Source organism: Silurus aristotelis, assembly GCF_946808225.1.
Source record: "Silurus aristotelis genome assembly, chromosome: 16".
In the NCBI taxonomy this organism is placed as follows: Eukaryota; Metazoa; Chordata; class Actinopteri; order Siluriformes; family Siluridae; genus Silurus; species Silurus aristotelis.
In genome coordinates, this window is record NC_139589.1 from 4810512 (window position 1) to 4828363 (window position 17852).

A 17852-nucleotide genomic window follows, 5' to 3' on the forward strand; every position below is an offset into this window, starting at 1 on the left:
AATTCACTCAGATGAGCAGCGGAATGATTATATCACATCCGAGTAACAGACTGGAATATATTTTTCAATCAGTTTAAATCAATTAGAGGATAAACACACCGCCCACGCACACACACACACACAGACCTAGAGGAAGATCTGTGTCACCAGTCCACCGACAGGCATGTTTAGTTGAGGTGGTAGGAAACCAGAGAATTCAGAGGAGTCCAACGATATTAACAATATCAACCTGCCCCAACACCTGGAGGACAATAAATGTAATTTACGCAATACAAAGCAAAAAAGTGACAAGGATTTTTACTACTGTGAAACATTCATTTTTATTTTTGCATATAGCATTGGGGACTTTTATGGGGATGGGGATTGAATGCAGTTGCTTCTCTCTCTAGTTTTTCTCTCTGGACACAATAAAAAGTTAACTGTCCTCGATACTTCTAGCAAATGTCATCACTGAAAGTTTTAAGTAAGAACCTTAACCCTTGGTCAATCAAAACTTCATATCTTACACTAGTAAAATTTGGGGGAAAACAGAAACTAAGTGTCCCCGAAAGCCTTTTCTTAGAGAAGTCATAAACCCTCCTTAAAAGCAATAATGGCAAACGCCGGATCTGGAGCCTATTCTGGAAACTGTAGGTGCAGAACAGGAGAATTCATTTCACATGAGATTTCAATTTACAGGCTGGAGCTGTAAGACATGCTTCCCCAAAGCCTGTTGTCATGTCATTTAAAACCAGTAGATGGCGTATAGGGCAGATTTAACAGTCAAATTTGTTGAGTTTAGTTGGATGGAGCCACCAGAAGGGAGGAAAAGAGGAAGGTCAAGGAGGAGGTTTATGGATGTGGTAAAGGAAGACATGCAGGTGGTTGGGTTGAATGTGGGCAGATGTGGAGGACATGGTATGGAGACGGATGATCCGCTGTGGCGACCTTTGCACCTTTCACTGTATTACTGTTTACATGCTGTTTTTTGCACCTTTGACTGTATTATACTGTTTACATGCTGTTCTTTTGCACCTCTTGACTGCTGCTGTTTTTTGCACTACATTGTGTCTGTTTATATTCACTCCCGGGTACAGTTTTTAGACTTCTCCTCGCACAGTACTGTAGGTTTACTGGTCGATGCGATCTTGGGTTTTGTGTCTTGTCTTGTGCTGTCTGTCTGTACTGTTTTTCGTCTGTACTGTTTTTCGTCTGCACTGTTTGCACCAGGTTGGACTCGATGCACTTTATGTAGCTTTGTGTTGTGTTGTAGCTCTATGTTGTTGTTTAGTGTAGCACCAGGGTTCTGGAGGAACATTGTCTCGTTTTTACTGTGTACTGTGTACCACTGTGTATAGTAGAAATGACAATAAAAGCCTCTTGACTTGACTTGACTTGACCCCTAATGGGAGCAGCTGAATGAAGAAGAAGAATTTGAGCGTTTTTAAAACAATATATTGCACAATTACTACACAATAATTCCACATTTCAATGAAGATATTACATGTTAGATCCAGTTTTTATACTAGTACATTATTATTATTATTATTATTATTATTATTATTATTATTATTATTATTATTACATTGTAAAAGAAATGTTCTGATAAAATGTCCTGATTTTTGCAAACCACTTCCTCTTTGAAGACACTGCTTCATTTTCAGTTGCTAGAAGGAACTAGATTAGGAGGGGTCCAAAAAAAAACCCTGAGTTTCTCAACCAGTACTGAGTCTCAGTAAATAAAGACAGTTAAACATTCGTCTGTTCAGTTAAAGTATAAATTCAATTTAATTCAGTTTTGTTTGTATAGTGCCTTTAACAATGCACATTATTCCAAAGCAGCCTTACAGAAACAAATAGGTCAAAAAAATGTGATTTTATTTAAAATTTACTGCCGATAAGTTTATCGATTGTAAGTTTATCTCTATCAAGCAAGCCTGTAATGACAGGGCAAGAAAAAACTCCCTGAGATTGATAATAACATTATTTCATGCAAATAAATGAAAATGACAGACAATAATGGCCAATCTTGTGCATGCAAATGAACACATGTTATAATGATCAATCATTTATTATAATAACTTTCCTTATTAATATTATTATTATTATTATCATTATTATTATTACAATAACTTTGTTAACTGTTAGAATTCAAGTGTATGGTAATAATTTGACAATTGGTTAGAGGATTGAAGCTTTGAAAGTGGTTTAGTGTTTAGTAGTCCAGTGGTTAGAGTCTGATTGAAAGGTTAAAGATTATTTATAAGTAACAAAAGTAACTATAACAGCTAAAAGGGAATAAAACTAAAGCACATACAATTGTTTTTTTTTTGTGGGTTTTTTGCATATATATATATTGTATAAATACATTTATACACAGTTTTCATATATATATGTTATCTATCCAGACATTATCCATGTTTTTATTAATAATATTATATATATATATATATATATATATATATATATTTATATTTATAATGCACTTATATTTATTATATATTTAGAGTGATAATGTATTTATATTTATTATATATTTAGAGTGATAATGTATTTATATTTATTATATATTAAGAGTGATAATGTATTTATATTTATTATATATTTAGAGTGATAATGTATTTATATTTATTATATATTAAGAGTGATAATGTATTTATATGTATTATATATTTAGAGTGATAATGTATTTATATTTATTATATATTAAGAGTGATAATGTATTTATATGTATTATATATTTAGAGTGATAATGTATTTATATGTATTATATATTAAGAGTGATAATGTATTTATATTTATTATATATTTAGAGTGATAATGTATTTATATTTATTATATATTTAGAGTGATAATGTATTTATATGTATTATATATTTAGAGTGATAATGTATTTATATTTATTATATATTTAGAGTGATAATGTATTTATATGTATTATATATTAAGAGTGATAATGTATTTATATTTATTATATATTTAGAGTGATAATGTATTTATATTTATTATATATTTAGAGTGATAATGTATTTATATTTATTATATATTTAGAGTGATAATGTATTTATATGTATTATATATTAAGAGTGATAATGTATTTATATTTATTATATATTTAGAGTGATAATGTATTTATATTTATTATATATTAAGAGTGATAATGTATTTATATTTATTATATATTTAGAGTGATAATGTATTTATATTTATTATATATTTAGAGTGATAATGTATTTATATTTATTATATATTTAGAGTGATAATGTATTTATATTTATTATATATTAAGAGTGATAATGTATTTATATTTATTATATATTTAGAGTGATAATGTATTTATATTTATTATATATTTAGAGTGATAATGTATTTATATTTATTATATATTTAGAGTGATAATGTATTTATATTTATTATATATTTAGAGTGATAATGTATTTATATTTATTATATATTTAGAGTGATAATGTATTTATATTTATTATATATTTATTATATATTTAGAGTGATAATGTATTTATATTTATTATATATTAAGAGTGATAATGTATTTATATTTATTATATATTAAGAGTGATAATGTATTTATATTTATTATATATTTAGAGTGATAATGTATTTATATTTATTATATATTTAGAGTGATAATGTATTTATATTTATTATATATTAAGAGTGATAATGTATTTATATTTATTATATATTTAGAGTGATAATGTATTTATATTTATTATATATTTAGAGTGATAATGTATTTATATTTATTATATATTAAGAGTGATAATGTATTTATATTTATTATATATTAAGAGTGATAATGTATTTATATTTATTATATATTAAGAGTGATAATGTATTTATATTTATTATATATTTAGAGTGATAATGTATTTATATTTATTATATATTTAGAGTGATAATGTATTTATATTTATTATATATTTATTATATATTTAGAGTGATAATGTATCTATAGGAAGTGTTTCCTGGCAGACAAACACTCGGCGCCTGGAAAGAGCGCCAAAAGTAGCCACGCCCACTCACGCGACAAAACCCGAGCGCTTCCGGGTGGTGAAGTAACACACCAAACTCAGAGAGACAAATTTCAAACCTAAACATTTTACTTATAGGTTAAATCGTATTCTCCTACTTACAATCCTACTTATCCGCTCAATATCACCGCCTCTTTTAACGCATTTTTTAAAATATAATTAACAATTACTAAGCGAAAACCTTATTCTGATTTTGATCGTGTGTTTATTTAGTCCTCTCGCTCGCAGGACCTCTATTTTGAAAGGAGACCAATCAGAGAGTATACACTTGGGGTTTCCATAGCACCGGCGCGCATTTGCGGCATGGCTACAGACAGCGCGATGTCTCACGGAAACACCTCGGCCTCGCTAAACGGGGAACCGTCGGCTAAACGGACCTGCGATGGCGGAGGTGCCGCGGGCACGCAGTCTCAGCCGCAGAATAAAGTGACCGTGGTGCTCGGGGCGCAGTGGGGAGATGAGGGGAAGGGGAAAGTGGTCGACCTGCTGGCTATGGACGCGGACATTGTCTGTAGATGCCAGGTACTGCATTGTACATCATTACAGAACATGGCGGTTTTTATATAAACACGTGTATAAATTCTGGGGTTTATTTTTATTATTTAAGCAGTAGTCAGATCATCGTTAGAAACGTAACCCTGGGCTGCTGAGGTACTTCCTCGTTTCTGACTTCCTTGTTCGCTAGCATAAACCGGCTAATAACCCGGGACCCCTGGTGGACCTTCATATAATCTATAGATTATATTTTTTCCCTCAACCAGCTATAATAAATAACGTATAACTGTTTTTATCATTTATGACGCATAATAACGCGCGAATAAACGTGTGGGCCGAATATTTTAGCCTCCAGCACTCATCTCCGGCCCTCATCCTCACTTTATCTCTGACCTCATTGTGTGTCACGCAGGGCGGAAACAACGCGGGACACACGGTGGTTGTGGACGGCGTGGAGTACGACTTCCACCTCTTACCCAGCGGCGTGCTCAACAAAAAGGCAGTCTCCTTTATCGGTATGTTTTGACTTATTTTTCATTTGACCTTCTCGTTTCTTATAATGAAACAAATGTGCTGCCCCCTGTGGGTCAAACACAGCAGCACACTGATATTTTTTTTCCCCCACTGTCTTTACTGCCTTTAATGTCGACATGCTCAACTCAAAATCGCCATGTTTGTTCGCAGAGGTTGGGTGCCGTCTGCGCATGCGCAATACACAATGACGTGCATATAGTATTACTTGGTACACATGGTTTAATTACTAATTTAGTGTGTACATATATATAAAATAAATAAATAAACAAAACACCGTGCAGATTGTGAAAGTCATTAAAATAGAAATTAAACAGGTTTGTAGTCTTTCTGATCCTGTCTGATGCCAGGTACTGTAGTGGTTCATGAAATCTGCCTTATAGCATAGGCTTAATGAATAATTCATGAGGGGGATGTGACTTTGTCCAATTACAGGGCAAATAAAATATAAAAAATATAGCATCCTGTTGATTTCAAAAGTCAGTGTAAAAATACTGAATAAGTAAACATTAAAAGCTTTTATTCTTTCTTTGTGGCCCAGTATTGGTCAATGGCTGGGGACCCCTGTTTTAAAACATGGGTTTAATGAATAATTAATAAAGGGGTGGAGCTTAATCACAAGGCATTCGGTGGAATTTCCAATCAAGTCTTCATAGAAAGTTTTACATTCCCTTACGCCCTGTCATTGATGCACGTTAGTATTGTAAGTATACAGTTTTTTTTTTTTTTTTTTTTACAAAGTTTTTTTTTTACATACGTTTGTGTGTAGCTGAAAAGTATGCAAGTAGTAGGACATAACATGTCATGCAATGTCGAGAATATTGCTATATCGTCATGCACATTAAAGGTCGACTGATTAATCGGTTTTGCCATTTAATCTGCATCAATAGTTGATTTCTAGAACTACAGTAATCCCTCATTTATCATGGTGGTTATGTTCTAAAACCCCCCCCCCCCCAATATTTTTTTTTTTATTGTTCAAGATCTAAATCATTCTCCCACACACTTTAAACACACACAGAAAAAATTAGCAAAAAATACAGTAATTACTTTTTTATTAATAAATTTTATTATTTCACCATAAAACCCAGTAAAAACAATTCCCTATTAGGGTTTTTTGGTCTATCGTGCTATCGAGGAGAAACCGGGAAAATCAGCGAAACAAATTAGTTATGTGGCAAATGCAATTCCGAATTCGAACCGTGGTAAAGCGGAGGATTACCGTATCGTTGATCGGCAAAAATCCATACCAATAGTTTTTCCAACTGCGTTGGAGCGTCCTAAAAATCCAGGGTCTTTGTACAGTACAAGAGCGGCCTCTAGAGGTGAATCACAGATGATACGTGCTGTTTGTAAACATGCGTTATGATGTACACCGGCTCGGCTTTCTCCATTATAATTTGAACATTTAATATTAAAATAGAACTAGAACTGGAAAAGTTTATGCTTTAATGGTTATCTTTTTACAGGGCTAGTAAAGTTTCATATGTTTAATAAATATTGAGGAGCTAAAAGACATGCGTTTCAAACTGAAATAATAATAAAAATGAACATTGTTACAAATAGAAAACCACTTCAAATAAATAACATTTTAATTTTATCACATTGTTGACGTTCAGATTTTCCTCATTTGTTGTTCATACTAAAGACTTTATATAAAAATGCCATTCATGTTTGCAGTAAATTTGTTGAGGCAAGCAGTCACAAAAGTATTTCTCTCTGTCGTCATTAATTCCCTATTGTTGAATCATTTTGTGTTTCAGGTAATGGTGTTGTAATTCATTTACCTGGGCTGTTTGAGGAGGCAGTGAAAAATTCCCAGAAAGGCACAGGTGAGCCAGAGATGTTTGTAAAGATGTCTTTGTCACCACAAAGTGGGACTGAAATAAGTTATTCGTGTATCCACATTTATTTTTCTGTTATATGAGATTTTTTTATTTGTATTTTTTTCAGGTCTTGAGGGTTGGGAAGAAAGGTTGAGGATTTCAGATCGTGCACATATAGGTAGGATCGCATCTGTTAATCTGTGTATATGGTAGTCTTGGATATAGAATCTCAATGAAATGTTTTAGGGCAACACTGCTGAAATGAAAAGGCAGCCGGTTTATGAACTTTTTCTTTCTCCTCTTTCCCCCAGTGTTTAACTTCCACCAGGCTGTTGATGGGATTCAGGAGCAGCAAAGACAACAGCAGGCTGGAAAGAAGTAGGTTTTCTTGCTGCGTATTTACAAAGTTTGTAAATGTTTCCAACTGTTTTGCTTAATTTGTCTTTTTTTCCCTCCTCTTTTTTTACTATAAAGCTTGGGGACGACCAAAAAGGGCATTGGTCCAGCATATTCCTCCAAGGCAGCACGTAACGGACTAAGAGTTTGCGACTTGGTTTCGGATTTTTCCGTTTTTGAGGAAAAGTACGTATTTGACTTTTAAAATCTGTGCACGTGGAATTTGAATGTTAAGAAATCTGCTTTTTTTTAAATTATAAAACCACTTTCTTTTTCTAGATTTCGTTTTCTGGCTCAACAATTTCAGACTACATACCCCAACCTCAACATCGATATTGATGGTGAACTGGAGCAACTGAAGGTAATAAAGACGGAATGGTGGGATTTGTGATCGAAGGGTATGTTGTCTTGCGATGTTGTATGGTTTAGAGACAGTGGCATTGAGTAAAAGACAGGAGGTGGAGCTGGAGGTAGCAGCTCTGAAGATGTTGAGAAATTTTCATGCATGACGATGAGTAGGATTAGAAACTATTTTATTGGAGGGACAGCGCATGTAGGACATTTTTAGGGACAAGGTGAGGGAGGTTTGAACATGTGGTGTGTGTATATGTATATGAGGATGGAGCCACCAGGAACGAGAAAAAGAGGAAGACCAAGGAGGAGGTTTATGGATGTGGTAAAGGACATGCAGGTAGTTGGTTTGAAAGAGGCAGATGTAGAGAACAGAGTAGTGTGGAGAAGATCAGCCGCTGTGGCGCCCCCTAATGGGAGCAGCCGGAAGAAGAAGGCGGGACTCGTATGTTCCAGTTCTTGTACATTATATGCATTAGTCCAAATAAGTGCTGACATTGGGTTTTCTAACTCTGGGCTCAGATGGTTTTGCCACCTTCTGATAAATTTGTGGTTAGTCTTGTATGGAAAAATAATTGTATGTAGCAGCCTCTTATTTATATATATATATATATTTTTTGTTTTGTTTTGTTTTTTTGTTCAACAATGTTATTTGTGTTGTTTAAGTTGGATGCTAAAACTAAAGTCCGCTTTAACGTATTGTGCGAGAGTATAACTTTTGTCATCTTATATATAATCTAAAACCACTACTTTGTGCTTATGCTCTTTCTTTAGGTCTATGCAGAAAGGCTGCGGCCTCTAGTCACCGATGGCGTATACTTCATGCATAAAGCTCTCACTGGCCCGAGTAAGAAGATTCTGGTTGAAGGTGCTAATGCAGCTCTTTTGGATATTGACTTTGGTATGGATTGTACACCTTTATTGTTTCTTTCTTTCAATCCTTATTACTGTGAACACCCAACATTTATTTAACATATAAACACGTGAATGTTTTGTGTATATCTTTGAGATAAATGATTGGGTATTTTTGCCCTCCACAGGAACCTACCCTTTTGTGACCTCATCCAATTGCACAGTTGGAGGTGTGTGCACAGGTCTCGGGGTTCCCCCATCCAACATTGGTCGGGTTTATGGTGTCGTTAAAGCGTACACCACCCGAGTTGGTGTTGGAGCATTTCCCACTGAGCAGGACAATGTGAGTTTGTCAGCATGCACTGATGGACACAACAGAGTGTACATGGTTTCCTGTTGGGAAGGTTTTTACTTTTGGTTGTTGTGTAGGACGTTGGCGACCTTCTGCAGTCAAGAGGAAGGGAATTTGGAGTCACTACTGGCAGACGGCGACGCTGCGGGTGGCTGGACCTGGTTTTAGTTCGTTATGCCCATATGGTCAATGGCTTTTCAGCGTAAGTGTGCCTTTACGCACAGCGTCGTCCCCCATGGATTTCTCTAAATGTCTACGGTCTAGCAGATCATTTGTTTTATCCCTGTGCTTTTTTTTCTTCAGTATCGCGCTGACCAAGTTGGACATTCTCGATACGTTGGCGGAGATTAAAGTGGGCGTGGCCTACACCGTCGACGGCAAGCCCTTGGACAGCTTTCCCGGTGAGTTATACGTTTTAGATCTGGAATCTTAATTTTATCACCATTTTCCCTCTGTGTAAAATGACACGTGTGATATATATATATATATATTTTTTGTTTGTTTTAATTTGCAGCTAACATGGACCTCTTGTCGAAAGTCGTGGTGACCTACGAGACGTTACCCGGTTGGTGCTGCAGCACCGAGGGAGCTCGCACGTTCGAAGACCTACCATCTCAAGCGCAAGACTACATTCACTTTATTGAGAAATTCCTGAACATGCCAGGTATACATTTTTGTCTCTCTTTTCCTAACAAAGATGCCCATGTCCTTTAGCTATGAACAGAAACTGGTGAATGATTTAAAGGATTAGCTTGTATGAGAGATCACTATCCTGACCTTTAGTTTTCGAGGCCTTTTGTATCAATCTCAGCATCCTGGATGTTTTGGTGCATTTAAAAGTCGTTTTTTTTGTTTGTTTTCTTTTCCAGTAAAATGGGTTGGAGTTGGAAAATCCAGGGAGAGCATTATAAAAGTGATGTAAGATTCACCGGACAGTACCTGAAATCCACCACATCCTTCAGTCTTCCAGGACCATAAAATTTTTGGGACCAGGGATTTATGTAGTGGATTAGTTCTGTATTAAAAATTCATTTGGGTTAAGAACCCTGAGAATGTCCTCCTTAAAGTGAGCACCAGCATAACTACAGTTCAGGACCATAGGCAGTAATGGGGGGGGTGTCCATTTAGAGAATGACTCTGGGTCAGGTGTGTGAGAAACCTCAGAATAAGTTCAGTTCTTGCATATAAATTCGGTTTTAATTTCAATCTCCATTCTTAGTGCAACGCTTGATGCATATAGATTCTGAGGTCATACACTCCCACTTTTTAAATCTGCACTGAAATGAGCTTTATGTAAATGTTATATGTGCAAATGCACCATTCTGACCTCTGGATTTAGCTTTCCACTGTAATGTGTGGTAATTATTGATTCCAGGTTAAAGTCTCCCTTTTTTTTTTTCTTCTTCTTCTTCATCTGAACTATTGTCCATTTTAATATGAAGCGCAGCGCACCGCTGTTACAATTAAGGCTTTATTTCGATTTATTGCTTTTTAGGACAAAAAGAAAACTATTTTTCCATCTGTGTTGAAAATAGGGTTTTAAAGTTTACTGTAAAGTGTAGCCAAACATTTTATGTAATCTTGTGCAAGAAATTTATTGTATGAATCGTGATTTAAAAAACGTTTTAATTTGAGGTTTGTACAATTAAAATGCTCTGGTGGCTGTATAATGAAATAGATTTACACAAGCTTTTTTTTTAATTAGCTAAGTACACCAAGCACATCACCAATTTTAACAGATGAGCACACTAGCAATGCAGGAGATGGACGTATACTCCATAATGCATAGTTGCCATCCACTGGAGCGTAGATTGTATCGAGATATAGGCTGCTGCTTTGGAACAATAAACTGTTCTGATCACACCAGTGTTTTTGGGTTTTTTTTGTTTTAAACTACAGTCACCTTGCATACGTCCGCATCATCTTGAGCTGTCCATTATTAGTTGTGTTATTAACTGGAAGTGACCAAGACTTAAAGCAGATGATTAGTTGAATGGTGTAAATAATTTGTTATGCAAGAGGTGCATGGTCCTGGAAGGCCATGTTTTTCTTGAAAGGAAAAAAAAAATGATGCAATTATGTAGATCAAGGAGTTACATAAGGAAAAATTCTTATGTACATATGAACCTTGACCATGAACTAATTGGTGACGGACCAGATCTGGGTTACAGGTAGGTGAATGTGTCAATAGGTTCAATGTAGATCGATGAATAATTTTATAGAAATTTGCTGCAAGTGTTGGTTGTATTTTTGGTTTCAAGGTGTGTGTGTGTGTGTGTGTATGTATAATATATATATATATATATATATATATATATATATATATATATATATATATATATATATAAAATGTGTGTGTGTGTGTATATGTATGTATATGTGTGTGTGTGTGTGTGTGTGTATATGTATTATTTATATATATATATATATATATATATATATATATATATATATATATATGTATGTATGTATGTATGCACTTCATTTACTTGATAAAAAAAAACCCTTAAAATAATTTGATAATAAAAACAGATTAAACATAATTAATCTGAGCAATTTAGAAATGAGCAACTTGTGAAGAGATGGACTACTAGTAGCAATATTATCACTCCTGGACATTTTTCTTAGGGTGACTGTATATCCTCTTTTTTCCAAAAGACACGTACTCATGTTTGTTTTTGGTTTTTTTCTTCTATCTAAAAACAAAACGCAATTGTAAATTCCGAGATGAATCACAGAGCTGTTTCTTAAATTCAGAAAGCTCCCAAACCACTTTCCTTTCAAAACATTTATTTGTCTCATAGCGAAAATGTTGGTGATGAAAAATAGACAATGGAGAAAAAACAAATTACTCAATGAAATGGCTTTTTAAGGCATTTTTATTTTTTATTTATTTATTTTTTTAAACAAACGAACTGTGGTCACCCCAATTCTATCACAACCATCTCAATTTTGGTTAATTAGATGATTAGCTGATAATCAGGTGTGTTTAAAGCAGGGAAAACACAGGACATGGTACTCCAGGACCGAGGATGGCGAGCTGTAAATTGGGCGATAGCACGCATGCGCAGCGCAATATAATTCCTCACGCCGTAAAAAAAAATGTATTAAGCAGGTTAATTACTGTACCTATCGTTGTTTACTGCACTTCTGAAATTTAGCAGGGCACACTTAGCTCATGCTTTTCTACAATTAGAATTTGGTTTCGATTTCAGCCACATGCTGACTAAGTAAATCCACATGGGAAACCTACGTGACTTGACCATGAGCATCTCTCATTTAAAAGATCTCGATCAACATGTGGTCTCATTTGATCTTCAGCTTGTGATCATGTCGCATGTGTTTCTTTGGCTGGTTCTTGTCATCACCCCATCTCTCCAAACACGTGGCCCTGACTCTCAGGTAGGAGGAAAAAAAATTATCATAGAACAAGTGAACATCACTTATTTCTTTTTTTTCAGCTACATAGAGAAGAATTGCTCTTAGTCTTAACTCTTATAGACTCTAACTACTCTACTGGCTCTAAATTTGCCTGCAATTAAGTTCTTAATCTACTAAGCACAGGTCAGTTATGCACATCATATCCACATCTGTATTACTAAAATACAGTCTAGCAAATGTAAACGATTTGTTCCTTTTATTCAGATATAACCAATGTATTTTTTTGCCAATTTAATTGCAATGACTCCATTTAATCAATATAATAAAAGGTGTATTGCATTAATTTGATTTATTCTATTTAATTTTTATATATTTATTAAATATTATAAAATGTATATATTATTCAACCAAATGCATTTTTTTGTTTTGTTTAAAAAATGTTAAATGTTCATAATAATATACGGCGTTAATAAAAAACAATAAAAAGAATTATGTTTTGCGATTCTTTCCCTCTGAATTTTGTGTACACCCCTACTCGATTTTTTATTTGGACCTGATGTCCTGTCACAGAGTTGTCAGAAATATACAGGCCACATGTATGATATATGGCCAGTATACGTGCCAAGTGTGTACTGCAATCACGTGATGGTCATTTATCCGTTGGTGGATGATGTGTGCGATGAACAAGTTCAGAAACAGAAGAATGTCTGCTTTCTAAACAATATATTGTAGGACGTGATCAAATGCAGGTGGCTGCTATGACTGGGTGGTCAAAATGAGAACAGCATTATGATGATGTAAGCACGAGTCACTGGTGTACTTTTATTTTATTGTGTATTCTTAGATTTATAGAGCATGGATCATTTCTATGTACATGCATTACAGCAATGAGTGTTTTTATCCGAGGTCAAAAATGTCATTCCGAATCCAGTCTCACCACAGAGGTCCAACTGGATCTGACAGATATGATCAATTGAAAACTGAGTGCGTAATTTTCTTCCATCTTCTTCCCATTTCCACATGGGTTTCCACCAGCTTTTTTGTTTTCTTCCACTTCATAAATTCATGCCAGTATGTGGGTAAGTAGAGCCAGTCTTGGGGGCAGAGCACAGATATGTACTGTAGTCTAAACAAATTTGGGTCAATTTGGAAACCTGGCTCATGTGATGAGTTTGTATCTGTATGAGTTCATATTTTACAGGAACGTTATATTCAGTACAATTCATGATTTGGTTTTATTTATTTTCTATACACATTCGATTTTTTTAAATATGAATTTTCGTTTTATAATGAATGTATCCCGGCTGAACAACCACCATATAGAACACAAGCCGAGAAAACATGATGATGGTGATCAATAATGTCTCTGTTCTCTGTCATGTTTTCTTTACTGACTCCCTCTGTCTCTTCTACATTAACCCCATACTTCTTGTTGCCTTCTGCGTTGCTTGCTGTTTGCTTCGTGAACTAGTTTACATCTGTGGTGTGTGAGATCCAGGAAATGATATGCCAGTGGTAGATTGAAAAAGCCACACAATGACAAGAAATAGGTTGATGGGCTGAAAACGGCATGTGGTGAGAAGAAGAAAATTGATCAAGTCATCAAATAGATTTAAACTAAAGAAAGAAGTAGAAATTACAGATATTTTTGAAAGGAAAAAGTTGTCCCAAAAATAGTGAATTAAAGTAACGATACCAGAAAAATCTTTTTAAGGACAGTAATGAAGTATTTGTACATCATTGCTACCATCGCTGGTGCACTGTGATGACTTGGTCTTTCAGTCAGGCTGAATTCTCCAGTGTTGCTGGAACTGGCTCGGTATCCAGACTAGGCTTAAATGCATACATGTGCGCACATTCGTGAAATTCTAAATTAATGACGAAGTGAACTTGAAAACCCCATTTAGAATCAGTTCTGTGTAACTTGTTATCTTAAGTTCTCTGGAATTGAGAAATGGGAAGTTTAGTCTGGGAAGGTTAGGGAGTTTTAAAGACTTGTGATTCGCACCAAATAGTTACACTTGCGCAAAAAACAACCTTTCACTTTCCTACAAAGACTCACATAAGTAAAATGTCTAATATATTTTTATCTTTCCAGCTCTTATTTAACTCAGTAGAGCAACTGGCCATAATGGGACCCATAAGTGGCATGTTAAGACAGAAAGTATTGACCCTTGCATGCTCTTTAATAGCGGTTATAATATACTGGGATTTTTCTTTGCACATATATAGTTGAACTTATAGCTAAACACTTTTAAGTGACAACTGATTAGCGATTTAGTGTTTTAGTGAAATTCACTTGTAAGCATTCGGAAATAATCATATAATTACACCAATTACATATAATATTATAACCTCATGATAGCGCCATAGCTCTGCTGAGTGGTGATGAGTAGAGCTATCAGTGAGACCTCATGGGTGATTGCTTTTTGCTTTTTAAATTAATTCCCCATGTCAATTTAAATATGTGTTTTCTCTTTTCTTTTCACGTAGGACTACAATGAGGATACCGGGGAGAAATTAAAGCCTAATAAAGGTATTTGCACATAACTCACTGAATTTGGAGCATTTCTCAGATCATCCTTAATATTTGCAAATCATTTAGTGCAATTCCTAAAACAGTTAGTGCAAACAGAGCAAAATGGATTTCTTGTAAAAACCTGTTCTTTTCTCTAAATCTTAAGTTTATATCTTGAATCATGTTGTCAATATTGTTTGAATTACAATGATTGGAGATGCACATTTTCTGCTGTATGGCATCTATAAATATCTTCAGCACAAATGTACATATTACTGTATGTATATTGATTGCAAGAGAGTGGACAGGATTCACACTTTTACCAAACTACTTGTGTTCATTCGTTTCCTGGTTTTTCATCCATTTCCAGAAATTGTAATTCTTTGTTTTGCTCTGTTTGCTCTTCAATTGAAGGTTCACAAGATTGACCTTTGACCTATATTATAGAACTTAATTGAGGTTGATCTGATTCATCTGCACAATTCATCAATTCAAGACACATTTACAAAAAAAGGGTCCCATAGAAATGCCCAGATGTTTTGGGGGTTAAGACTATTCAGATGAGACCCAGTATAAGATATTTAGATCAACATGATAAACTATTGATAATGTAAGAAACAGCAGGCAATTATACACAATCGATCAAATAAATGTATCAAAACATTAGCGTTTTCTTTTTTTGTTTGTTTTTTTTGTTTTTTTTATGTGCACTGTTGACTACATTGATGTGGAGGTTGAACAAGTAGTTTTGATCTTTTCTTATTAAAAAAATACTCCAAAGAAACTGAGAAAAAAAATAGTATACTTATTTTAATTACAGTTTATATTCCATAAAGGGCTTTATTTGATAGTGAGACTCTTAGGAAGATCAGGAAATGAACACAAAGTATAAAACACCACTGAAGTACACTCGTTATCATGTTCAGGTAACAAGGTCCGGGTGACTTTGTTACATAGCACATTATTCATGCATGGAATTAGAAAGATGGTTTACAAAGATGAGTAAATTGTGTTGATAAAGGAAGGCATGTATATGGTCAAAAACCTTTTTGAAAGAAAAAAAAACAAACACGTTATGTCAACATTTTACTGACTTTTTACCCAATGGTGAAACAGGATACAGTTGAACAGGGTTGAGCAGACCCAACCATGGAAGCTGGGTGGCCTTCTAATTAATAGCCCTTTACCAATAAGCCACCACTTCTATCATGTGATTGCAATTCTCTACACTGAAACTGAATTTGACCTTCCTTGTGTTCTTCAGAGATGAACACCTCGGACCTTATTTTGCAAAGTAGCTGCCAACCTCGTGAAACTTTAATCAATGTTCATGAAGAATTTCCAAACGAGACACAATACACCATTGTGCCTAGTTGTGTGCCAATGCAACGGTGTTTGGGTTGCTGTACAGATGAGGCTACAGTGTGTACGCCTCGGAAAACCAAGACTGTCAAGTTGGAGGTATGAGTGATGATGAACATGAAAAAATTAATCACTGAAATAAAGTTGTCTCGTTCTTTAAATGATATTGCCTCAGTTCTCATGTTTATCTCCAGAATCTTAACTCTAAACCTGATGCTGTTATGTTTTTTAAATAGGTGATTCGCGTTTACTCTGATGGTACACAACAAACCATCAAATTGAATTTTAGGAAACACACTCGTTGCAGTTGCAGGTAAATCCTTTTGATACAAGAATACCTCATGACATTTCTCATCTTAAACCCTTGCAAACTTACAAACAAGTTACTCCTTGTTGAATTTTTTGTATTTCTCTTGACCAGATTTATTAACAGAATTTCTGTATTAATAATCATTTGACCTTTTTTGTGTGTACTTTTTATTCTCATTTTATTTATTTATTTATTTATTTTACAGATCAGATTCCTGGAATAATTAGTCCGACATCCTTTATTGATGAGTTATTTAATCATTTTTAATAAATATGTTATCTTGTAATAATTTTTTTATATTTAAAATGTATATGTGGTACTGTCTGTATTGAATCTTTACATTGTTTTAGCAGAAAAGCAGTCAACAAGCCTTTTAAAATATAGAATTTATAGTTTAATCTGTCACCTGTAGACCTAAATAATATTTAATTGAATTTTGCTAAAAATAAAATAAAATCAATAAATAAATAATAAAAGCATGGCGACAATTCCCAAAATGAACTAAATACATTAAAGTAAAGTTTACATGGCACTAGTGATTATTCTCTTTTCAACATAAAAAAAACTACATAAATCCCAAAAATGTGAAAAGAACACCCTAATTATTATCAGTCCCTTTACAGAACTTAAGTATATAGAGTTATTTGCTTTTTTGTGTAAAAATGTGATTTGTCATATATATTATCTCAGACAAATAATATATAATTGAAGATTATATATTATGAACTGCTTTTATACTTTCATATCCGGTATAATGGAAAATAATGTTATGCCAAAATATAATATTTCCTATAAGCCACATTCACACTTATATATAGTAGAGATTAATTATATGCATTTCATGGTGCATTGAACCATGGTGCATTTTTTTTAATGCAACACATTATTTTGCAATGTGTTGCCTATCATTTCAATCATTTCAATCTTTTACTCAGAATGACGTGGTTTTACACATTGGTAGTGTTTCCTGGGATTTTTGATCGTAATCATCACAGGCTATGAAAATGAGAAACATCTCACAGTAATTAAACTTTTACAGATGCTTTGCTATCTACCAACCAGTGGCAGGAAAAACTACGGATGTGTAAAACCACATTATTCTGTGTAAAAGATTGATGATTCAAATGATAGGCAACACACTGCAAAATAATCAGTAAAAAAACTTGTTTAATGGACCATGAAATGCATATCATTAATAATGATTTATATATATATATATATATATATATATATATATATATATATATATATATATATATATATATATATATATATATATATATATACAGTGGGTACGGAAAGTATTCAGACCCCCTTACATTTTTCACTCTTTGTTATATTGCAGCCATTTGCTAAAATCATTTAGGTTCATTCTTCTTCCTCATGAATGTACACACAGCACCCCATACTGACAGAAAAACACAGAATTGTTGACATTGTTGCAGAT

General features: G+C 33.8%; 2 protein-coding genes across 2 annotated transcripts; both read left to right on the plus strand.

Moving 5' to 3' along the window:
• Positions 1 to 4050: 4050 nt before the first annotated feature.
• Positions 4051 to 10697, plus strand: adssl (adenylosuccinate synthase, like). Its single transcript, XM_083564614.1, has 13 exons — positions 4051 to 4553; positions 4939 to 5041; positions 6821 to 6889; positions 7011 to 7061; positions 7195 to 7261; positions 7358 to 7465; positions 7559 to 7640; positions 8405 to 8531; positions 8671 to 8825; positions 8912 to 9036; positions 9138 to 9235; positions 9349 to 9498; positions 9704 to 10697. Exons 1-13 carry the CDS (start codon positions 4335 to 4337, stop codon positions 9754 to 9756), a joined length of 1407 nt encoding a protein of 468 aa, XP_083420740.1. The 5' UTR covers positions 4051 to 4334; the 3' UTR covers positions 9757 to 10697.
• Positions 10698 to 11919: 1222 nt separating this feature from the next.
• LOC310739446 (snake venom vascular endothelial growth factor toxin-like) lies at positions 11920 to 16555 on the plus strand. The gene is made up of 4 exons (XM_083565372.1): positions 11920 to 12236; positions 14709 to 14751; positions 15998 to 16194; positions 16332 to 16555. Exons 1-4 carry the CDS (start codon positions 12075 to 12077, stop codon positions 16410 to 16412), a joined length of 483 nt encoding a protein of 160 aa, XP_083421498.1. The 5' UTR covers positions 11920 to 12074; the 3' UTR covers positions 16413 to 16555.
• The last annotated feature ends 1297 nt before the right edge of the window (positions 16556 to 17852 follow it).